The 25,988-nt window shown below is 32.3% G+C and overlaps 2 protein-coding genes and 1 pseudogene across 2 annotated transcripts; all 3 read right to left on the bottom strand.

Annotated features, from left to right (window-relative positions):
* Positions 1–1,177: 1,177 nt before the first annotated feature.
* Positions 1,178–1,878, bottom strand: LOC122603819 (60S ribosomal protein L26-1-like). The gene has a single exon (XM_043776639.1). It carries the CDS (start codon positions 1,778–1,780, stop codon positions 1,316–1,318), a length of 465 nt encoding a protein of 154 aa, XP_043632574.1. The 5' UTR covers positions 1,781–1,878; the 3' UTR covers positions 1,178–1,315.
* A 1,229-nt stretch (positions 1,879–3,107) lies between these two features.
* LOC122604678 (lipid phosphate phosphatase 2-like) lies at positions 3,108–4,822 on the bottom strand. The gene is made up of 7 exons (XM_043777548.1): positions 4,610–4,822; positions 4,434–4,521; positions 4,243–4,352; positions 3,781–3,871; positions 3,505–3,693; positions 3,369–3,428; positions 3,108–3,298 (listed from the first exon to the last, which is right to left on the bottom strand). The coding sequence occupies exons 1-7, from the start codon at positions 4,820–4,822 to the stop codon at positions 3,108–3,110; spliced, it is 942 nt and encodes a 313-aa protein (XP_043633483.1).
* Positions 4,823–8,392: 3,570 nt separating this feature from the next.
* Positions 8,393–10,392, bottom strand: LOC122604677 (annotated as a pseudogene).
* Between the last annotated feature and the right edge of the window lie 15,596 nt (positions 10,393–25,988).

The raw sequence follows: 25,988 nt of genomic DNA, 5'->3' as shown, positions 1-25,988 counted from the left end.
AATAGTTGACACCATTTATAAAATGGTCATTGGCAGTATAACTCAAAAGCCGACTGCAATGGCAACATGCATATCTATTATTGTGGCCTGGAAAAAAATTACCTTAACCATCTTAAGAAGTTCTAAAAAAACTACTGATAAGAGACTGTTAGAGGGGGTGCTATCCATCAAGTCAATTCAGATAGAATCTTACTCAAGCTGAGGAATGGGAAGTCCAACAGCCATATATGCTGGTCTGTATAATGAGCCCAGCAAAACACTCAATTCAGCATCTTACAATTATACATCTACAGATTATTTACAAAACTTCAAGTAAAACCTTTTAAGTTCTACCATCAAATCCCTTGAACAAACTTTCAGCCTAAGATAGTACCTACAGGCTACAGGAAAACACAGATGCTACATCCAAACCACTGCACAATGCAGAACAGAAACACTAATTATATGCCTCTTAGCATCTAAATCCTTCAATGTAAACCAGTTATTTTGATAACATTTATAAGTTCATAAAAAAACATGGATATGAAGAGCATCATAAACAACTTTCGGATCTTATAAGTTACTGATCAAAAAGCTTAGACACATACATTAGAGTTCTAGTAAACAAGAATCAGTTGCATAGACTAATACAGATGTAAAAGCTGCAAACCTGTAGCTTCGTATAACAGGGTCATTGGTAACTAATTGACATTTTCAAACCTATCAGATACTCCTAGCACCCAAAAAGACACACATTTAAATATGTCAAAATGTCTATAATACCAAATACAAATCGCACGTCTATTACAAATAAACACAAAACAAATATACATACAAGTCTCTTTTCGCTAATCTAAAAATTTCAAGTTCTTACCCTAAACCCTACATCAAAGATCTCAACCTAAGATACTACCTATAAAGCAACACTAACATTTAAAAAACTCTTCAATGCAAATACACTCGTACATTCGTACCTCAACGCTAGCCCACCGACATTCAATTGTAACCCTTGTTACATCATAAATGACCTACTCCAATTCAAGTCGATTCACCCTCGCATTCTTAAACTAAGCCATTAAAACAACACAAAAAATCACTATTTCTTACTCCCTTTTCCTAAACTAATCATTTTACTAGCATAGCAATACAAATAATCACATAATCTAATCCAAATATTATCATCAAAACTACACATTCATAGCATCAACCGAAATAAAATCCGATAAACTCGATAACATAAGACAACCAAAATCCAGATTCAAAAAAACACAAAACATAATCCATTTAAAAAAAAATAACATAACCATAATCCAACATTAAAAATAAAAGCATAAACCTAATCAATCTCTTGAAGAGAAGCAGCACCACCAGTTGTTCCAGCCACGTCATCAACACTAAACTTTCCTTTACTCTTATCACCATTAACACGCCCATTAGCTTTCCTCTCAAGCAAATCCTTCCTATCCTTATCAAGTTTCAATTTTGTCACAACAACTTTTGAAGGATTTATACCAACGTTTACAGTTTGACCGTTGACTTTCTCACGAGTTATCCTTTCAATATGAATCACCCATTTCCTTCTGTAGACTTGGACCACTTTTCCTTCACGACCCTTGTAGGTCCCACGGAGAACTTGGACCTCGTCGTCTTTTCGAACTGGGATTGACCTGACGTTGTATTTGGATCGGAGCTCGGTTGATAGTGGTGCTGACATCAGCACGCGGCGCACGCTTGATGGTGCTGTGAAATGGGCTTTTCGACATTTGCGACGGGAGCTTGACACTCGTGGGTTGTACTTCATTTTTGATCGGTTTTTTTGAGATTTTGAGATGGCGGCCGGTTAGGGTTTCTGGGGGTGTTAAGATTTTGGAATTGTGGATGTGGGGTGAGTGATATAGAGAAGATGGTGTGGTTTAGGGTTTGGTGTTTATTGGACTTTGATGCCCTTTGGTTTTTGGGTGTTTGATAATTAAGCCCCTTGTATTTTTGGATAAGTGTATATTACACCCGAAATACGGAGTAGTTTTATCTGGAACACGGGAACCGTAATATTTTACTCGTATGTTTTTAATTTTATTGTTGGAATTTCTATTTATTGCAAGCGTTATTTGGTCTAAAACTACTATGCGATTTCTGATTTGTTCTGTTTAGATTATCATTTTCTGGTGTCTCTAACATGCCATTATACTTTTCCAATCTTTAATTTGTTTTCTTACAAAAAAAGCCAACTTAATAATAAAATGGTCTAGTAAAAACATTTAAGAAGTACGATGGTTATTAGTTAGACGAAACATTTAAGAAGTATGATGGTTATTATCCTATACAAAGGTCAGAGGGTTTTTTTTACCATTTAGGTAGAGCTTAGAAGCAGCCTCTCTACCTAGATAGATTTAAAGTTTGCCTACATCTTAACCTCCACCATATATTATCAAGGTATTAACACTTGAAAACCGCAAAAGATGACAGTGAATGGTTTTATTTAAGAAGTACGATAGTTATTAGTTTCAAGGTAATAAGCCTTGAACTAAATAAGAAAAAAATGTGTATTAATAAAAGTACATATTTTGACCAATTACCCTTTTTTTTCCTTCATATTTTGACCAAGTCTGCTAATAGTATGAAAGAAAAAGATTTATGTGAAAAACATTTGAACTGGAAAAACTATGAAAACTTTTAAGTTATAACTTGTTGTTCATATGGGGACAAATTTGCTCAAATATGAACAATTAAGTCATAACTGAATTTATATATGTTCATATGTGAAAATGTTCATATGTGAATAGTTGTCAAGTTAACCTTACTTGAAATGAAAACATCTACAAATAAGCATAAAAATTGATATGTAAAATACATCAAAATTGAGAACTTCACATTATCACATACACATGTTGCATCTTGATCAACCGTAATGACTTAGGTTAACATATGGAATTGGCAATAACATACAGATACAATTATGCAAATGTTCAACATTTACACCTACTAGCTGCATTTGTTCCATACAGTAGGATAACAAGGCAGATACAAATTACTAATTTACAATTTTATAACCAAAAAGTTATATACGCCATAAGCTAAACATCGGAAAGAAATCAACCTAGCCTTCTAGCATTATCAAGACATCTTGACTACTGCCTACCAGATTCAAGATCTTCTAGTGACATATCTGAATCTAAAGAGTTCCCCATTGCTGGATTGTAATTCCTCTCCTGTTGCTGAATTTCAACTTGGCCTGTCGAGTTTTGAGTTGGTGGAAGTTCAGAACCTCGGTTGTTAGCACATGACTCTGTAGCCCGAAAATATGCATAAGGCCCCCAACCTTTGGAAGCACAAGTTAATAGTTGTGTTATGTCAAGCAAAGGCCAAAACTTGTCTTAAAAAATTTGTACCTTCAGTGTGATATGGGGGTGCAAAAAACTGCAAGTAGCAAAATATGGCCATTGTGATACCTGGAAGACGTAGAACTTGTTATTAACGATCAACAAAAATGATAATTATAAAAAACTCGTATGAAACTAAAGGCACCTAAAAGTCCACCACCAACGACATCTTGCCAGTGGTGTCGATAGTCATCCAATCTAGTAATGGCAACAAGCGATGCAGCAAGCAAAGGGAGAAAAACTATGCAGAGCTTTGCAGCATGGCCTTCTCGATCAAATGCTTGTATTTTTCCAGATAAGTAAAGAGACAAAAATCCAAGACCGGCAAAAGACCCTGCAATGAAATGACAAACAGATTGTGATTCTTAAATACTTTAAAACATAATTACTCCAAGAAAAAAAGACAACTCTTTTTGCTTACAGGAAGAATGCCCACTGGGGAAACTCTTGTGGCCTTGTCTTATGACATCAATATCACCATGACATATAACATCTCCCCATTTATCATAAAGCTGAGAAACGATAGACAAAAGCATACAAATTTATTGGTTCCAGGATCAGAAAGAAAGTAAAAATGGATCAATTGAGTAGAGATGCAATTTCGCGCCATTTATGAATAACGAGTTGATCTGGGCCAAGTTACATGTCAAACCACTAAAACTGCCCAAAGTCGTATATTTGTCGATTTTGATAATTATGTGATAAGAAACTTTACAAAAGTCTTTTATCATAATTTTATAAACAAATTGGTTAGAAGTTTTGTGGGTCAACCTGACCCGTTCAATTTTGAACACTACTAAGAAATGACTTGTTTCAACCCGTTACCCAAACCTATCATCCTGTGACCTCTACGGTTAATTCATAAAAGTGTGAAGCAACGTACATCAATTCCATCTGGAAAACAGCGCCAGAAAAAATCTGGACGAGGTCGACCAACTGCATCTTTTATAGCTTCTGTAATAACCCCGGTTATAAAAGTTGAGAACAAAAGCCCTGTGATAAGCAATGAAGCTTAAGTTATACTGTACTAATTTATTCAATTGAGTAGGATGACAGACTGCAATATGCAATCACCTAATATGGCATGATGAAAGTCATAAACGTCTCTTCTACGGATATAGAAGGCCAGAAAAACCGCCATTGGCAACAAAACTGCATATAACTAATAGAACAATCATGAATTAGGAGAGATATAATCGCCTTTTGTTAGTTTGAAAATGTTTGCACAGAGTTGAAAAGGTTCAACTAACCGGGACGGTCCAAAATGGGATGGTGCTATCTCTAAACGGGTACTTAAGATCAGTCGTCATCTCTTTTCCAACGTAACGATTAAAAGGATGGACAAGGCTTAAAATGATGATAATTGCTAGTAGTAGCGAAAGAATCAACCAATCGTGCATATGAGTCCTGACCAATACTAGTCCATGAGACTTTACAGTATGTGTTGTCCGCGGTGAATTCATCATTCTCTTGTTTGCAGAAGTGTAGCTTGTTTTGATGCTTCCTCTACACCACTAAAGAATCAGCTATTTAAATTGGAGTATTATTTAGATAGTTCAAGTGTTAAAGTTACACAAGAAAGTACGGAGTATTTAAAATGATCACGCATACTATACTAGTGTCATATTGTGTCAACTAATAAAACCCTACGCAAACCAAAGCTGTCATAGTCCATACCACATAACTTTAGAATGGTTCTAAGTACTATTCGCTTATAATCCTTGTATCCTTGGGATATATAATAAGACACAATTTACAATTACTAAAATCAACCGGAGTAATATATGTAGTAGTAATTTTGTTTCCATTTTTTAATAATTTTTTTTTGAAAGTCAACAACGGATATGTAACAATTATAAGACCATCCACAATAAGGGTATCCATAGGTGATTTGTGATGACATGGAGGATGTTTGTAGGAAGGGTATTGTTGTGAGTGATGAGGTGGAGGGTATCCATCCTTTAGTGTTTGTAGAGAAGGATGGTGAAGGATGGAGGTAGATGACAAAAATTGGATGGATGATGAATTGGTTTGGCAAAAATTAGTTGGGAAGTTATTTGGTTGTTTGTAAGAAGGATGGTTATATTATTATTGTGGGTAAAAGGTGTTTGTGGAAAGGATGGATGAAAATCTGACGTGACACGGTGATTAGGATGTTTGTTAGATGGATATCCTAAACTGATGAGGACAGTCTAAGGTGCCTAGCTTGGTGGTCATATACTGCACTCGATCATATGTCCTAATATAAGTGTCATGGTTTGCAACTGTTTAGATAAACTTATTGGGGCGGCAATGAAAAAAGTTTGAAAATTGTCACAGATATAAGTCAAAATCTCGCCCACCCCATTACCGTGGACATGAAAACTTCATCCCATAAGCAAGTCACAAGCATAGAGTACGTGAATTCCCATACTATGCTACTTTTTCATAATTTAGCAGACATAAATGTGAAAACTAAACTACATGAAGTATATCATTATCATTAGATAAAGAAAGAAGAGCACTACGCATAAAACGCTTAGAATTAGAAATAATAAGTGGAAGATAGAATAGAAGTGATTACCTTATTGTTAGTGTTTTGTTAAAAGGATTTTGGAAATGGTAAAGATGATATTGTATATATGTGTTTGCAACGGTTGATAGAAAAAATGGGAGTTAGAGAAAAGAATGAGAGAATGTTGGGATGATGACACGTTCCTTGGCGGTTTTGATGACATGCAAAGCCGTCATAGGAGCCCCTCCAAAGTGATTTAAAAATAAAAATTAAATAATAAATAAAAAGCTAAGAATAAAAAAATAAAAGAAGACATAGATGTAATTGTAATAATGACGCTGTAATTTAAAAGTCATGTTGTTGTAAGAGTTTCGTGGCCAAAGTAATATTTTTATTTTTGGAACTACAATGAAATAGTGTTTCGTTATTGATATACAAACTATAATAATATACTTGATGTGATTAAAGATGTCGAGCTCAGCTCGTGAGTATTTTTAAAGGTTTAAACTCAACTTGAGCTTGACTCATGCGTATTTTAAAGGTTAGTTTTCAATTTGGGCTCGATTCATTTACTAGATAGAAGATTTATTATTGTTAAGATTATTTTTATATGGGAAATATTAGGTAAAGCATGCAATATCTATTTTAGGTAAAGCAGGAGGATTCTGTAAAATTCAGGGGGGTTTATGTAAAATTCAGGAGGGTTATGTATGTTTATCAAATTCAAAGGTTGAATATGTAACTTTTTTTAATGTGATAATACCTAAGCTTAGGTAAAGTCTGTAGTACAGATCATTTTCTCTTTTTATATAGTGTTTTTTTGAACAAGTTTAATCATAATTGTGTATAGAAATATTTAAATGGAGTTACATACTTACATAATTATATAAAATTTAGGCGGGGATCGTTTAGGCTAACAAGTGACGAGCCTACTCGAGTGTGGTGTTCAAAGCACAAGTTCAATATCATATATTAAACATTCAAACAACCTTGAAATCAAGCTCGAACTCGGTTAAAACTCATTTAAACTTGATTCAGTTAAATCTTTTGATAAGTCAAGCTTACTTAGTCGCTTAGTCTCATTGAGTCATTGACAAATTGACATGAATCACATGATTGTTACCTCTATAATATCTCAACCTGGGCCAGCCGATGTCTAGAGTACTCCGATATTTCCACAGGCCAAACATCACCGACCTATTAACTTTAAAATCCGATACAGGTTACGGGCATACGACCACATGTATATAAAGCCCAACCTTTAGCTTTTGGTGTGTTTTCTTTATAAAATTCTGTTAACCCTGATTTAAAAGAAAAAAAAAAGTTTTAATTATCGAACCTTTATACATGTTAACCATTAAAAATATAATAATTTTATAACCTCACCTTTATGCATATTAACCATAACACTACTAGCAAAATTTGATTTTTTTTAACACAACCATATACCTCACCATGTCACTTTTAGTGACCATTGAGTAATTTAGTATTTGGAGAAAAAGTGCACCAATCAAATATAAGGAAATTGCTAAATACATTTAGAAAGGTTGTACTTTTTTTTCTGAACATTCAGTCGGTATGTGACATCAAGAAAACTTCACTGTATAACAGTGAAGCCTTGTACGTACTCTAAACAACGAGATGGACCATTAGCCGTTACAAGTATTCGGAGGAAAAAACCTCAAGACTTGTCATCTTTAAGGATTGAATTCAAGACCTTGGGTGAGATGCATTTAGACTAGTCATCAGTGAATTTTATAGTAAAATTATAACTATTAGGTTGTAGTTAAAGTACATAAAAATTTGTATCTTTTATGTCAAATATTCATCATTGAATTTTATAGTAAAAGTAAAACTATCATATGCATCTAACTAGAAATACTTAACTAAATTTAACTTCTTATTTTAGCTTAATATCTAGTACCATGTTTAGAAAAAATAAATCTTTTCCTTTTGGTGACAAAAGACCGGAGGTGATTATAGATTTTGCCTATCTGGTAGGTATTATTCTTTTGATTAGAGTAGGGATTACCAAAGAGAGTCTTTAAACGTCAGACCCAATCGTAAAAAATACACGATATGAAGGCGAATTGTAGACAATTTTTTTCCCAATTTAAAGGTATAAATAACGTTTCCCTAGAACCTAAGTCATTTTACAGTAGTCTGAACAAAAATGTGTTTGTGCAGTGGAATTAGGATCGAACGCTTGACCCAGTTTCCCATTTACACTAATCTGAACAAAAACGGATGTGACATATATATTCACAAATCACAACAGGCCCGTCTACTTTTATTTTTGAATTTCCATCCCAAAACCAAAACTAGGTTTTTATAACTTAGGATTCATGGTAGCTACTAGTTGCCTAGCTGTTAGCTGATACACCACGGTTGTAACTTGTAATAGCAGGTATTATGTTAAAACACAAGTATTAAAATGTATGTTTCCACTCAATTACATATACAAACGTGATGTTAAAAAAAAAAAAAGTTCAATGCCTACATCTATACAGAACAATCTTTATTTAAAACTTACACAATGTCAACAAACAATTCACTCATCCATCTCAACATTCTTGTGACTAAAAAATTTGGTCAGTTTAGGCATCACTTTTTCCCTCTTCAATGAACCTGACTTGCCCGAATACCGGGCTGCAGGAGACCTTAACCTTTGCAGCTTAGCACGTTTAACCGATGCCACAGTCCCAACCCTGTACATCGACTTTCTAGGCGTAGCCACAACTTTAGCCCGTAAATCTGGCCCATCTATTTCTTCTTCTTCTTCTTGCTCTTCTACACTTAACTCACTAATTTCTCTTTGTGTCATCTCAACTTTCATCAATATCTCCTTTTCATTTGCCTTCAAAGCTTCAACCCAAGCCTGAGCAGCCGCAATTTTCTTATCAGCAACCTCTGCTGCCCCACTCGCCTTCCCAGCTAAGTACTCGTATTCAAACCCAGTAATCATTATCAACGAGTCATTCATCGATGCCATATCTCTAGCTTCTACCGTCGCATTAATCAAATCTTTTAGACTCCCCAAAGCTATAGATTCCGAAAATTTAACTGCTTTCAAATCCTTCATTGCAGTTTCTAATTTTTCCTCAGCTACTTCAATTTCAGATTCTGTTTTCAAAATTTCATCATTCATGTTTCTGGTTTCTTCATCAATAACTTCTTTATCTTTCTTTGAAGTCTCGATTTCTGCTCTTAGTTGTTGTAAAGTAGTGACCAAATTTGCTTCAACTATGTTAGATTTTTTTTCTCCTGATATAAGAGATTCTAGTTTTGCTTTAGCCCTCAAGATTTTCGAGTTTAGGCTTTGAACAGCCAAGTCTCGTTTTTGTTCTGCTTTATATAATCTAGCCGTTTCGTCTCTAACATGTTTGAGCTCGTCTCGAATCACATCCATAGATGTCATGAAGCTAAACCCTTCTCCTTTAATAGTTGCAAGTTCTGTTTTTGTAGCCTCTAATTCATCGTTTATCGTATTTAAAGGAGATAACCCTTCTTGCTCTGTATCCATTTCAAAAACTGTCATTTGAAGCCCATTCTCTGCTACCTTGTTTTTAGCTTCCAAAAGTCGAGTTTGGAAGTGATTATAATCTTCAACTCTTCTAGCTTCAATGGATTCACATTCTTTAACAGCTTCAATTCGAGCAAATTCAACAAGGGCTTGTTCTTCTCCAAGTTCTTGTATCTCTTTTTTCATCAACTCAATAGAAGCCGAAAGTGTAGACCTTTTTGAACTCGACGCTTTAGCTGATCTCTCAGCGTGTCGTTTTTCTTTTAACACTCGTGCCATATCAACCTTAAGTTTGGCCAATTCTTGTTTCATATGTTCAAGTTCTTTCATCACTTGTGCATATCGAGCCTCTTCTATCTTTATCGACGTTTCTACTTCTTCTTGTTCACACCATTTTGGTCTCCTTTGTGATCCTCTAGACCTTGAGTTCGATTCTTCTATCTTTAAAGCTAAATCCCTTACTGCTTTCTTTGCACCCGAAAGCTCAGACTCTACGCTATCCATCTCGGATTTTTGCATTGGTGATTGGTTTTTACTTTGTGATGGCTATAACAATTTGAATCAAAGTTATATAATAAATCATTATATATAGTTTAGTTATAGATTTTATTTGTTTTTCTTTACTTTTCTACACATAGTATAAGGTCTCAAATAAACTTATAATGTAATGTAATAAAATATACCTACATGTTTTTATCAAATAATATAGACACAAAAATGTTTAAAAAAGATGTAGAATTGGAGTTACTTGATAATTCATCATGGCTGTTTTAAGTAGAGGTTGTATAATCTTTTATTAGAACATGTCACACATCCTGCAAAATATATATAATGATTCATAAACATATATATATTATCTACAAAGAATTTGTTATAGTTAAAACTAAAGGGACCATGGAGGCAGGCTTGCAAGGCTTACCAGAAAAGAGTGCAACAAGTGGATAACAAAAGGTACAATCTGTCACTGAAAAATGTAGAAACAAAGTGTGATAAGATGGAAGATTTTGGATAAAGTGGATATATGGAGTTTTGGGGGTATGTTTTTTGTTGGAGAGATGATATAATGGTAAAAGTGGTAAATAAATGGAAAATAGGGGGTAGAAAATGTCGAAGAAAATGATTGAGATTTTGATGGTGCCCATTTGCTACGCATTGGTATAATCATAGCCTCAAATTTTGATGCTCCTCTTGGAAAGTTGGCCTAGTAATGTATTTGATTTGTGTGTATCTTCACCACAAGTCAAAGAATGATATTTTCATTGTTTAAACTTTAAACTACTCTTCACATTATTCATTTAACTTGCAACTAGAATTTTAAGGTACATCTAAACGTGTTCAACTTCTAACCAACTATTTAGTCGAGCTCATTTAGACTGACTTTGAGGGGAGAGAATGTGTAAGATTAGTCGAGTCAAAATAATCTAAGAATTAATATTCGGTTAAGTTTTATAAGTCTTGATTGCCTTATTAGCGTAGATTAGTCAAGCTTAATGAGATTCGTTAAAGTGAATTTTACAAGACTTTCATAATCAAAATAATATTATATATCCCCAAAAGGTGTAAATTTATGGGAAAACATTCCAATCCGTGACTCTGAGTACCATTTTGTTAGCAGTTATTTATTTTATAAAGAATATCTTCAAGCAACTCTTCTGACCCAATAAATCACGCTTTATGTAAAAACATAACCCAATACCTTCATATCCCCAAAAGTCTTTTTTAGTTGGAGCATGTGTTTTGTTGGTATAGGTGGGTGAACTAAGTTCGCGTTGAGTCGAGCTATTTTATATGTTGACCTAGAATATAATAGATGGCAGAGAATTTATAATAATAAGAGGGTCTCGGGTTTGAAACCAACGGCTGATACCAATGCTGATTTATTTAAAAACTGTCATTATAAGTTTTTTCTAAATTTTGTAAGATTTAACAAATAAAATTTTATTCAAGTTTGGGCCCAAATATCTGATAGGCGTAATGGCCCAAATGTCAAATTACTTGTGTATACTTGACTCGTTTATACTCCAAATTAAAACCACAATCAATCAATCTTTTGTTAAATCAACAATAATTTACAGTTTGGGAACAAAAGAAACAAAAACAAAGACCATCACATATAAGGACCATTTTAATCTTCATAAGCTAACAAAAACTCACTTTTGTCAAGTTTTTCCCCCTTTCATCATACATTGAAAAGGTCATTCGAGTGTTATAAATTTAGTTTTGATATTTGTATTCTAGCAAAAAAGGGAATCCATGTGCGGATTATTTTACAAACTTTGGCACTAAAGTTTGTCCTACTATGTCGTTTGTGAAGGCTGAAGGCTAGGTGTCCGCTTAAGCATTTCTTGTGGAAGTCGAGACGGCGAGTGCGAGAATATGCGCCCGTGTGGTGTCTTTTGGACTTTGCATGATGCGTCGATGTTTTTAATCATAATTAGGATTTTTATAGAACAAGCATGATGCATGTGTCATGCGACGGAAATAATTAAATAACTTTTTAAGATAACATCTAGTAACTTTAAATAACTTTTTTAGATAACCTCTAGTAACTTTTTGTGATAGTTCACATAGATTGTTAATAGTTGAGAAAATAATGTGATTTGTTAGGAAAAAATTATGAATGAATTAAAAATTAATAAAATTAAGCTATATATATTTAGTGTGTTAGTATGACATTATGCCTAACTTCTTACCGGTGGCGGATCCATGAATTTTTAAAGCGGGGCTCAAAAATTTAACTTCAAACTTTAAAACAACAATCACCAAAACAGAGCCAAAAGCGTAGATAACCGTTTGATATAGCCATAATTTTCAGCTGCAACAAAACACATCTATAATTTTCAGCTAAAAACCCACATGAAAACAACAACAACTGTGCACACTAACAGTTTAAAACAACCATAACTTTGCACCAAATTCGGCATAAAATCAACGTACAACAAAACAACCACAATTATGCAATAAATACAACAACAATTCTGCGCCAAATTAAATACAACACAATATAGAGCAAATAACAAAAAACAATAACAAAAGATTGCAATAAAACACAATATAAGCTGGAAAAAATGGGGAAAAAAAAATTTATTTACGAGGATACATTTTGCTAAAACAATCTGCTTTTTTTTCTTTTATTTAGTACAGGTAAGCACTAAAAAAATTATATATAATTCAAGAACAATTACTAAATTACGAATTACATCAATAGTTATGGGCTAACTACTAATAACAAACTTTATAGCCAATCTTTAATTAAACTTAATTTCATCGCCCGTAATTCAAATAATTATGCCATAATAAATAGATAATAATAATAACAATAACAATAAAAACAAGAGAAAGTCGCGACAATAGACAATTTTCGTTACGATCATATCAAAAAAGTCAAGGTTTTTCAGATTATCACAAAAATAGCCAACAAAACCGAAATAAAAATGAAAATCGCAACAAAAAACGCGAAATTCCAACAAAAAACGTGAAATCGCAACAAAAAACGCGAAATTGCAACAAAAAATGCCAAAATCGCAACAAAAAATACCAAAATCACAACAAAAAATGGAAATCGCAACAAAAAAACGCGAAATCGCAACTCGCAGTTCGCAATAGTTTGACTTTGACTTTTTTTTTTTTTTTAAGGATACTAGTTTATTATATTAGACATGAATACAAAACTTCATATAAGCCCTAAACTTTCATTAATTTTAAAAACACAATACAACTAAATACATAAAAAAACATACTAATAATGTTTTAGTATGAAAAGCAATGGTGTTTTGAACAAATCAGTACATACAAACCGAGTATTGTACTGAACTTCAGTGACCGAGTATTGTACTGAACTTAAGTGTTAATACTTTACTTATTTGCAGGAGAAGGTCAACAAGAGCTAAATTGCTCTGGAACAACATTTGGATTCGGGCCTAATGGAAAAATAATAATAAATATTTACTTGGGCTTATTTCTTAAGGTAGTAGGGAAAACAAAATTCGGATTCCTGTTGAACGCTTGGTTGATTTCAGTTTAAGTTGCTTATTAATTTCGTGATTCATTTAGTTTTCTATGTATTATTATCCATAACGCATGTATTGATGTACTTCAAGTTTTCCATCTTGGTCGTGTGTCAATGAAATTTGGCCGGTCTTATGTATTTGTGATTATTGATCGACATTCAATGAGCATAATATCTTACTACATATATATTTTACATAGGAGAAACTTTTCGCATGCATGAACCGTAATCTAGTTTAATGATATGACTTTATGCTTTCTTTAAATTGGTACGTACCATATTCCAAGAAACATATTTAAGCTAAATTTGTCCAAAAATAGCAAGTAGTATAAGGTTAGAGGGTTTGACCATGAAGTAGTTTCCGTACGCGTTGTTCATCTTATGGAATGCATGCATATCATCCGGAAGATTGCAAATTTCGGACAACTCCATAATACATGATCAATTTGTTCCTTCTTCTTACTTTCGTTTTCCATTAATTAAAATCTTCTAATCAATAAATTCACATGCATCCACTTTAATTCACTTCATTCATCTTGTCATAATTACATATGATGGGAAAGAAAAGGGTTACCTATAATTTAAACGAAGACAATAAACCACCAAATCATATCGTTCACGATCATCATCACCACCACCATCGTCGTCATCAGAATCATCAAAAGTCCAAGAAGATCAAACCCGAAGCTAAACTTTTACACACTCTCAATTCTCACCTCAAGAAGATTTCAAAATCTCGTTCTAGGAAGATCATATCTCTTTCCACTCCTCCTCCTACCAAAGGTTTGCATGGAAACAATAAACAAAATCATGGCCATTTTTCGTTTTGGTCAAAGATTGATGATATAGATCAACATTACGATAATTGGTTTATGGGTTTTGAATTTGAACATGATAATGCTTTTTTTGACAATGGAGGTGAAGTGGGGGTGTTTGAATTCAAACAAGAGTACTTATGTTGGAAAAATATGACGTTTATTGGCTCCGAGAGCTATGAAGATCATTTTGGTTGGGATTTTGTGTTCGGGCCTGATTTGAATGCTAGGCATAATCTAGTGTTCGTGTTTGAAGAAGATGGATTCATATACGGGTCTATACCTGACCCGGTCATGAATTTTGAAGGTGTGTACATATGTGACGTATGGGAGCTTTCGTCACAAGAAGATATGATTAATGAGTTTATAAAGGTTAATCTTTTTGTTTCTTGATTTTTGACTAGCTAGCTAATTCTCTTTATCCTCATTATAAGATAAATGGGCCAAGTTCTAGTTAATTTGAAGGACAGTATAGAGAAGTTTAAGTTTGAAGTTTTAATACGTCTAATTAACTACTACTCATGGTTTAAAATTAGTTGATGCCAGTTAAAACAGGGTAATTAATGTTCATTATGTAATTGGCTTCAAATGTTTTACTAAAGTTGTTACAGAAAGGCTCTCTACAAATGAACAAAATTAGGACACATAAGTTTTTTTTTTACTGAAAACAACTAGCATGGAGCTAGTGATCATTATAGACATAAAAAAGAAGCAAAAACCTAAATTTTAAAGTGATTCCCGGAATGTAAGGGAAACTTGGTACTTGGTAGAGTGGAATTTGGATTTCCTATGTTAACCTAAGGAAGAAAATTCATTTCACCAAATTCTCATACATTGAGTGCACCAAACGATCCCTTAATAAAACACCACAACTCTAAAAGGAAAAATTCTACAAGACCTATTTTCTTAAAACACCATAAAGACCATAAATGCGTACAACGTACTCCACTCGTTTACAGAGAAGTTCAAAATGAGCATCTTAGTCGCTTTTGTCGGTTAGTAATATCGACCGTGCTTGCTTCATAGTCATACTTGTTTTCCATATTAGCACTGTGTCAACTGACGAGCTTGCTCGTTTTATTGGACTTGAAGAATATTGTGATCAAGGATGGAAAGTTAGGCGCATTTGGTTCATAGAATGTTTTGGGAAGGAATGAAATCTTTCAAAGGAATTGGAATTTGAAGGAATGGAATTTGACGGAATGTTTTTGATTTTTTGAAAATTCAAGTGATGAAGGAATTTCATTCCTTCCTCCATCCCCAATGAATGGAGATTCCATCAAATGATGGAATGTTTACATTCCTATGGAATGAGATTCCCTCTTCTTTGTGCAACCAAACGCACTAAGGAATGGAATTCAATTCCAATTCCATCAGATTCTGTGAACCAAACACGAGCTTATTTTCTTTTAAAGACATCTATAGATATAACATCCATAACAGCCTTACAGGTTTAGTTTATGTATGCATACTGGCCCACCCAAAGCCCATTTAATTTCTCCTTTACTAGCCCATCATGACAGAAGGCCATTAAGAAAGGCTGAAAGGGTATTCCTCATTTGGTGAGATTTTCCGAAATTAACTAGGCCCGGGTAATGTCAGAATAATTTTATTATATCGGTAACATCCAAATACTTACCGTACGAATATCAGTTCATATGAGATTGAGATTTTTTTTACTTTTTTTTTTTTTTTGAACAGCTCATATGAGATTAAGATTAATATCAAATTTTTGAATATCAATTGATGTGGGGACCAAGAATGTACGAGAATAGTCCCAGACTGGCAGACTCCAAGCTCCTTCAGTTAGATAATTTTATTAGGTTTGTATACAGTAACTTTAAACAGTTATAGTTCATACATGAAAGTTTGATGTTAAGAAAAATATTAACAATAAAAGGAAATTTCTCATGTGTTGCACAGTTGCATGCATTTGTCCTAGATTAGTCACATTCACCGTCTCAACTTGATTCCACTATGATGACTAGGTAATGCCGTATTCATTCAGGCTACATTTACGAATGACGACTATTTTCCGAATTGGAAGTAAGTGTCACGAGTTTAATTAGAATTCAAAGTCCTATAAATTATTATTCCACGATTTTATATAAATTCACACCCACTAAAATTTTTATAATCTTACAATATACAAGTGAGATTTAGAATAGAATTCTCCATACATAAACAACGGCTCCTATACCCCGACTATAAAATATTTTGTATTTAGACCACCCCATTTTCAACAACGATGTCACCACTACAAGTTTCTGGCAGATCTGACATATCTGGCGCACTAATTATCGTCTTTATTACTTTTTGACTTGTTAGTCGTTCCAGGCAATTAAAAAAAATAAGCTCGATTGATTTTTCAGTTTCACCACACCTATAATATGGACAAAAATTTTATTTTTATTTTTTTGTTTTTTGTTTTTTTGTTTAATTAAGTAGAGACCAAAAGAAAAAGAAGTTCTTATCTTAATCTCAACATGCACTTCTATGAAACGAGAGAATTTAAACATCATTATAAGGGGCTTCAAAATATTCTGGCCTAATTAAAATATAAAACTCAGTCACAAAGTATTTTATATCCAATTTTTTGAGGAAGATAAATAGAAATAATCTTCTTTTAAAATAAAATATTAAATATTTATATTCTACACTTTTATATTACTATAATAGGTATTTTACCCGCACGATGTGCGGTTGTTTAAATTAATTATGAATATTGTTTTATTGTGGATACTTGTAAAACATATAATTAAGGAGATGATATTAAAGTTAACTAATATGTAAAATAGTAATAAACACATTCAAGTTGAGGTATATTTCTTATTAATATAGTGACATGATTAATCACAACGTGCATACATATATCATGTTTAATGTCATGTACAAAGGAACTACGAAAGATGTCATAAAAGTCTAAAAGAAAAACTTGATTTGGGGACCTAACCATTAATGAAATTGGCGTTGTGTAAATAGTGATAATTATGTAAGTTTAGTTTATGTCGAAAAGATGATAGCTTAGTTAGCGACTACAAATGTGTCTTGGCTACTTAATATGATAGAAAAAGAAATTCATTTACGTTAAATAAAAACGCTAAAGTATCTTACACGTCTAGTAATTGTAACAACTTCATCAATTCATCAAGTATGTACAAAATTTAACAATAAACTGATGGAATTTTTAGATCCAATGTACAACATTTCTATCTGTGAAACTCCCATGCTAGAGTTTTTTTATTTTGAATCAATGATTAGCTTCCATTCTTAAACTTTTTGACAAGAATTGTAGGTCTTTTAATACACAAATCTTCAATGACGTCGTGGTATGAGTTGGTTAACAATGTTCATATATATTAGTCAACCAAATTCAATTAGTGAATAATTTATTCATTACCTTGATCAATGAAAAACCATTGAGTAGGATAGATTAACAATGCAAAGAGAATTGCTAAAATTTCAAGAGGAGTGAGACATAATTTATAGGTCGAAATGATATCATTTATTTAATTAAAAGATTCGAATTCCTATTAAGAAATTTAATACTCCATATATATTTATTAAAATATATCTGTTATCTTTGCCTAAAAGATATAATCTAATTATGAATAAAATAACTTTTTTACTACGGTATAAAGATATAGTTTCATATATAATACTACTTACATTTAGAAAGCAAGTGCCCATAATTACTAAAAAAATATAGCACGTATCTTTGAAAAATGTTTAAACCATTCTTTGTTTTTTTGGCTTAATGAAATTATTAATTTGTTAATTTAATATATAAATTAGATATTAAATATTAAATATAAATATAAATTGTGGGAAAAAATATGGAGATGCCACATAAGATAAATACTACGTGGTATATTTTTAGCATAACTTTAAATTTGAAGGGTGTCTTAAAAGTCTTGTTTAACTACTCTTTTAATATATATATATAGATATATAAATATAAAATATAAAAATTATAGTCATTATATTGAAAATAATATATGGAACAGACAAATTAATCAAATTACTTTTAATGAATTTAATCACCATTAACCTTTAATATTAAATTTTATCATCAATCACTTATTTTAATCAAATATATCTACTATTGTTTTACATCAATTACTTATATCATTTGACACCGTTACCATCATCACCATCCATTGTCGACATATTGCACGGATACGGTGCTAATATAATACTCCCTCCGTCCCATTAAATGTGTCCAGTTTTGAATATTCAAAGTCTATTTTTTTATAAGTTTAACCTTAAATATTTTTTATTGGATTATATAATACTTGGCAAAAGTTATACCCAATGAAAACACATCTAGACCTCAACATATTCATATAACTTTCATCAAGTATTATGCAATACAAATTAAAATATATTTGGTCAAAGTTGTAGAAAAAAGACTTTAAAAATTATAAACTGGACATTATTAATGGGATGGGGGGAGTATACTGGAATGATTTTACGCATTAACAAAAATTAACGCAATTAACCTTTTATGTTCGTACAACAACTTTCGACAACATTTATCATGAAATTCAATTTTCCACATAAATATGTTGCATTATTATTCCATGGTTGAATAAATCTAGGAAATAAGTGACAACGATAGGTAAGTCAACCATTAGTCTTTCCAACGACGTACCCCCTAAACCGTGGTTAAATGGTCTATAAATTGTGCACCAACCCATTGCTTAATTGGAATACATTCAAAATATCTACAAATTAAACACTCTTTAGTCAATAATAGACCAAAATGAAGGCACCCAACATGGTATGCTTTGTCATTGCACTTAGTGTAGCCATGATCGTAATCCCTGGAGCTAGGGCCGTGACTTGCAACTACATGGAACTCATGCCATGTGCGGGTGCTATTTCTTCTTCAAACACACCATCCGGCGCGTGTTGCAATAAGGTGAGGGAGCAAAGACCTTGCCTTTGTGGGTACCTCCGAAATGCTAGTCTTCGTCAGTTTGTTAGCCCTGCTACCGCACAGAGGGTTGCTAGCCAGTGTGGGGTTAGCCTTCCACCGTGCTAAAAATAGCATAATCTAGCTACCAGCTAGCTAAGCTACCTTCAATTCGTATGTACTAAAATAAGTTGTAACGACAATATTAATTAAGCTCATCTACGGATGGTGAGTGTTTGGCTGTTTCTATTGATCGATTACTAAAAATGTTATATAGCTTGTAGTGTGATTAAAATGAGACTACTTTTATTATGTACTTTTATTCAATTTTGTTTTGTTTTGTCGACTACTAACATACAAAGAAGCTACTAATACATGGAACAAGAGTAAAAACTAAAAAGTGGCACTAAACAATAATAATATAATAGATAAATAAAATTAAAAGGAGGGTACCATAACTTTCAAATGATACATCAACACTACAAGAAAAATCATCTTTTTCATCGCAGGCTACCAGAAAGGAGCCTTCTTGTTGATTTACTATGCTTTTACCCGCAAAAGAGATGACTAAATTAGCTTTAGTTTAAAGTGCTCACAATGGGCACCACATAATTGGCGGCAGTCTTGTTTATTTTCCCGGAAACGATACTAGTACCATACAACTTAATAAAAACACCTTTCAGGTTTAAACCAAATGTATTGTTTTGGGTTTTTTAGAATGATACATCTGTGATATATTTTCCCTGGATTCCTTAGCTGCATGAGTTTGTATACTATCCTGGACAAAAATTGAACGTTTTGAAAAAAGTTAGTTTTCTTTTATTATAGCTTAACTTTACAGCAAATATTAATTATCAAATACTTTTTATCGATATAGATTATTACTATATTTTTTTTAAAAAATAGTTAAACACAATAAAAGTCGACTCAAAATGGGAGTTGATCAGTATGTCACCTTTCTTTAACCATGTATTAACAAAGGTTCCATAATATTATGCTAATTAAACAATATTTTAAAACAGCTTTAGTGATGTTTAATTAATTGAAAAAAGATAACCAATGTGTTCAAGCCTTGAGTTTACCCAGGTTCAAATCTGAAAGGGCAAGGTTTACTCCTATTAATCGTCGTGCATTCGGGCGGATTAGTACGGAGTTTTCCACCATCGGGTATTTGAAATAGGCATTTCTACTTCGAGCTGAGGGAGCTCTCTAGCGCGAATCCGGTTAAGACAACGTATGCTAGATCTCTCGTTGTCGAATCACGACACGAAGTTTTCAACGAAATTCACCATTATAAAAAATAAATAAAGTGATATGCAATATTAAATTAGACAGTGGGTGATCCTCAATAAAGCTTTTCCCATATTAACATTCATAGCGTATACCATATTACCATTTTAGTCAAAATGGCAACCTAACAAACACGTATGGGCCGGGGTCTTCAACTCAAGCATCCAAAATGTCTTAAAATGTTGACATTTACCTAATTTACTTTTCTTTCTCGTTGGTAATCCGAGGACGGGGGCTTAGGCATAGGACGGGATGGACGACTGGCCGACGTCTGATTTTTTAGGGGGGCGATTTTATACGTTTTTTTTGTATATATATAAAAAAATTATGTTATTAACTAAGCTCATTACAAGTTTTAATAATTATTTAAAAGTTAAACAATAGTCTTTAACAAAAAAAAAAAAAAACTTACTTACATATCTTTTATGGATAAAAAAATAATATTACACCTGTTAAAAAGAAAACCTAAACATTTACACCTCTTAAAAAGAAAACCTAAACATACACCTACTGTGTGGAGTCTGATAAAAATGATGCATTTCACAAAACTTAACAAGCTAGTCATTATTATGAAATGACTTATTTTTATTTTTGTAATTTTAAATTGTTGATACACATGCACTAACACACACAAATAGGTATAATATAAAGTAGGAATATGGACCATGTTAATTTACATAATTTATAAATAGAATTTGGTGTTTTGAATTTAGATTTGATTGCTACAATGGGTCAAGAAAAATTTAGGAAGTGTTTGGTTCATGGAATTTGTTGGAATGAATAAGAATTAGAATTTAAATTCCATTCCCTTCCATTGTTTGGTTGGTGAACATATGGAATTGGAATCTTAAATTTTCCATCAAATTCCTCAAATGATAGAATTCACAATTCCTTCACAAATCTGATGGAATGTTAAACATTTCATGGAATTCATATATTTTTACCATTACACCCTTTCAAAAACCCTTTCAAAAGTAGACACCAAGAAACTAGTAAAAAATTCTTCAATTCTAGAATCTGATTGAAGTATTGCAATATCTTAACCTCCATCACCATCCACCACGTCCTCTCTTGCTTATGATATTTCGTTGCCGGTGTCACGAGATCTCACTGTCGCCTCGATCCAAACTCCATATGGGTTGTTTTTAAAATAATTCTAGTTTGTTTTATGGGGAAAACGAGATCTTGTTACTTTGTCAGATAATCCAACTGATGAAGTCATGGTATATGTCGAATAAAAAAAGAAAGTTGCAGTTGAATAATAAAATAAAGTTGCAGGTGAAGACTGAAAAAAGTGAAAAATGAAATGTTGGCTTTTGTGAAGATGAAGAAACACTTTTATAAAATTTGTTAGGTGAGACGGTCATTTGATTATATATCTATACATCTATATCTATATATTATTATAAAGAGAAAAGTGAGTATGGGGCTGTTATGCACCCAACTTGGGTGAAAAACCCCTCACATACCAATATTTTAATATTTTGAATAAATGCTTGGCCCCCCATGATTTGTATGGTTTAAAAAAAGGTATGTGAGGGGTTTTTCACCCAACTTAGATGCCTAACAGTCTCATATTCCCTTCCCCCTGTTATAAAATACTATCATTATTATTATTTTATTCATATTATTATTGTTATACTATTATTATTGTTACTACTAATTTATTAAAGATGTATATGTATATGTATAAAAAAAAAAGTTCTTATAAAAATATAGTAAAGGGTCATTTCGTCATTTGCTATAGTTTTTATTTGAATTCATTTGAGTGAATTTCATTAAATTCCTCCAACCAAACACATGTCATATTTTAAAACTTTTAGATTCCAATTCCATTATATTCTAATTTCTTCAAAAACATTCTGTGAACCAAACAACCCCTTAGGGATTGACGATGATAGCGATTGAGAATGAAATATTAGATATAGATTATCAAGAGTTGATTAACCAATTTGCTATAACATTTATCATCGTTTTTAAATCTTAGTTTATATAATTATAATTGTTACATCTATCCTCATTGCCTTTTTTCTTTACTCTCGGTTAAGATCCATAAATCCTAGAGACGACACTTTTCAAGGATAAAGGATAAAGTTGAAACACAAGTGCGCTAACCAATTGAGATGTAGAGTTGGTCCTGGACCTATTAATTTCACCATCAACCAAAATTAAGCTCCCAATTAATATACCAGTACTTGGTCTAGTTGATCCCGAAAGTCTTTGAGTATGTGCTAGCTATATCATCTATGTATACAACAGCCGAATGTGTTTTAAATATTTAAATATATATTGGCAAAAAGATTTAATTTGGTGCTGATAGTTAAATAGTAATAACATAGTAATGGTAGCGGTGTAAGGGTAGCAACGAATGGTGATGGTGATGGTAGAGTCAAATCATATTGGTAATTGATGTAAATGTGTTTGATTTAAAATGATTAGTATAAATATTTTATTACACTAGTACAAAAAACACACATAGAGACCGGTTATAACGGGTATAGAGACCTGTTATACAACCGGTCTCTATAACTAGTGGTTTTGCAAATAGAGACCGGTTGTCAACCGGTCTCTATACTTAGTATAGAGACCTGTTATATATATACAAACCGGTCTCTATTCTATTTTTTTATTTAAAAAAAATAATTAATATATTAATCAATTTCATATAAACCAATTCACAGATCTAAAAATTACCAATTCATAGATCTAAAAAGTTTGAATTTACAACCAATCTTCATTCAATCCAAACAATACAAGAACATTCATCAATTTATAAAAATAAAAAATAATTCATATTTATTCAAAAAGAACCAAACAATTTCAAATCTGAACCAAATCTTTATTAAATCTAAATTATACAATCTATGAACACTTAGCAAAATATACTACATATGTAAACAAAAATATTATTTGATTGAAATCCGAAGTAACCTGCATATATTTACAACAGGAAAAAATGTTTGCATATATTTATCGTTGTTGCACCTACACAAATAATAATACTACAACATACATAAGCCTGCCAAGCGTGGTGCAAAGTTGAAATCCGAAGTAACCTTCAACAAGAATAGTTGAAAAAACTTCCATCAAGTTGACCAAAATTATAGGACGAATCATGCCATTATATACAGTTAAAGTTATGATAATAACTTGATAATAAGATCAATACCTCTCTTTCGCTCATACGCTGACTGGATGCCCTACGGCTGTGGATGGATTGGAAAAATTAGTACCAAATCATAGATCTTAGATCTTAGATCTTGCCCAAAACTTCAACAACTAGTACAAGATCTTATATGAGAATCCAAGATCCACGGTTTGTAGAGATGAAAAAGAGGGAATGAAAACCAAAGAGACCCTCCGCTCTACCGGAAAAAAAATCCGGCAGGAGGTTAGGGAGGTGGTGGTGGACTGGTGGGTGAGAGTTAATTGTAGAGAAAAGTTGAAGGAAATAATGTTTGAAGTATTTAATTATCACTTCATCAGAATGAAAATGTCTTAGAATGAAAATGCTATATAGAATAGAAATATTATAGAGACCTGATAGGTAGAAAAGAGATGGTCTCTAAAGTTTTTGAAGAATAGAGATCGGTGTATTTTTCATTCACAGTTCTCTATTCTTTACTTAACAGGTCTCTATACCCGGTACCTATAGAGACCGGTTGTTTAGGCTTAGAGACCACCTCTTTATAAAATAATAGGTCTCTATCTTCCTAACCGGTCTCTATTGCCTCAAATTTGTAGTAGTGTTATATAAGTTACTCATGATGTAATATAATATTAAAATTGGTGGTGATTTAATTTATAAAGGATAATTTGGTTAATTCACGAATATTAATTTTCTTAACTTTCAACATGTTGCTATAATTTATATATAGTATTATTAGTCGTAATACTCGTACGATGTACGGTAGTTATATAAATTGTATCATAAAGAAATTCAAATATGCCTCATACATGTTTCGTGAGTATGAAATAAATTGTGGTTGAAGTAAATCGATTATCGAAGCTAAATTATAATAAAAAATAACCATAAATATGTTTAGTTAAAGTTTCGGATTTACCTTAAACTTTTATAATCATATCAAAATCGAAACTTGTAAGCATGGTGGATGATAACAAATATTCTTGTGAGTTTGGATCGTCAGAGCCGACTTAACCTTTTTGGTGGCCTTAAATAGAACCATATTTGGGGGCTTTTTTCAAGTCTATACAAAAAACTCTTCTCTTCTATTCGGACTCGAAGTCTTTTCCATTTTTGAATGAAACAAATCACAAAATCTGTAGAAAACTTTAGAGTGCAAAAATAAAAAAGAAATACTGATTCGTAAGAATGGTGAACCACCTAAATCAGCCGCACTTTGAACTTCGAATTATACAGATTCTTAGTCTTCGGAATTGTGAACCACAAAAACTATAAAGTTGGACTAACTGCGCTAAGTTGGGCTTGAAATTGTCAACCACAGATTGAGATTTTCATTTTGACTTAGGGTCGTGGTGTGTGCTTTTCCAATTCTATGGGGTTGTGAGTTTTTATTTTATATGTTTTCTTTATATATTTACAGCAATTATTAATTTACTCTTGTGGTAAAAGACTTTACATTGTTTGATCTAAAAACTGAAAGCCCGAAAATTAAAAAATTTGGGGACCCTAAAAAAATGGAGGCCTAAAGCTATTGCTTGGCCCACTAAAGCTATTGAGCCGGCAGTGCGGATCGTAAACTCAATTTTTTGAAATCTTCATGTTAATAGCTTATTATTATTAGTAATAGGAGTTGAATAATTGAGAAAGAAAAAATAGAAAATTTATTAATGGGAAAACGATCAATCTATATACAACTAAAAAAAGCTAGTTTAATAAAATAAATAAATTAATTAAAATGACATGTGTCGATCAAGAATTCCGTTACGTGTCGTTTTAAGAACATCTCAATCCTGTTTTAGTTCATTGGTAGATTTATAAAGTTGATTTTTTATTTAATAGTAACTTTTTTGAAATGATTTATAATGCAATATAAATATTGAAGATCTTTAAAATTGCTATTGGCAAAACATTAGTTAAACTTGGTCAAAGTTGCTACATCTAAATCTAAATCTAAATCAAAAATATAACTTGAAATTTTCAGAAAAAACCTCCCCAGTTAATAAACCATTTCAAATAATTTGTTTGGAATGCGAGACCAACGTTTTTAATGCAGAAAATTGCTAAAGTAAAAGCTTAACAATTTACAACCGAAAGCACAAAAAATGAAGTCAAAAGTTTCAGTTCATTGTTCTTTCTGAAGTTATAAAAAAGCGAACTTAATTTTTTCATAAAAAAAAAATCAACCACAACTATCTATTCTAGTTCCATTTTCGTTCATGGTGAAAAATAATTTGGCTTCGGCCACCATAGTGGCACTTCTAATGGTTGCAGCCGTACACCAAACTAATGCAGCGATTTGTAACTTAATGTTATTGAGTCCTTGTATAGGACCAGCCTTGTTTTTCACCCGACCATCGGGTTTGTGTTGTGGAAGGATAAGGGATCAAGAACCATGCTTGTGCGATCTCACCCAAAACTCAAACATCGGCCAGTAC

This window comes from Erigeron canadensis, chromosome 6, assembly GCF_010389155.1.
Source record: "Erigeron canadensis isolate Cc75 chromosome 6, C_canadensis_v1, whole genome shotgun sequence".
Taxonomy (NCBI): domain Eukaryota; kingdom Viridiplantae; phylum Streptophyta; class Magnoliopsida; order Asterales; family Asteraceae; genus Erigeron; species Erigeron canadensis.
The sequence above is the reverse complement of the archived record's forward strand: the minus strand, read 5'-3'. Positions and strand labels throughout refer to the sequence as shown.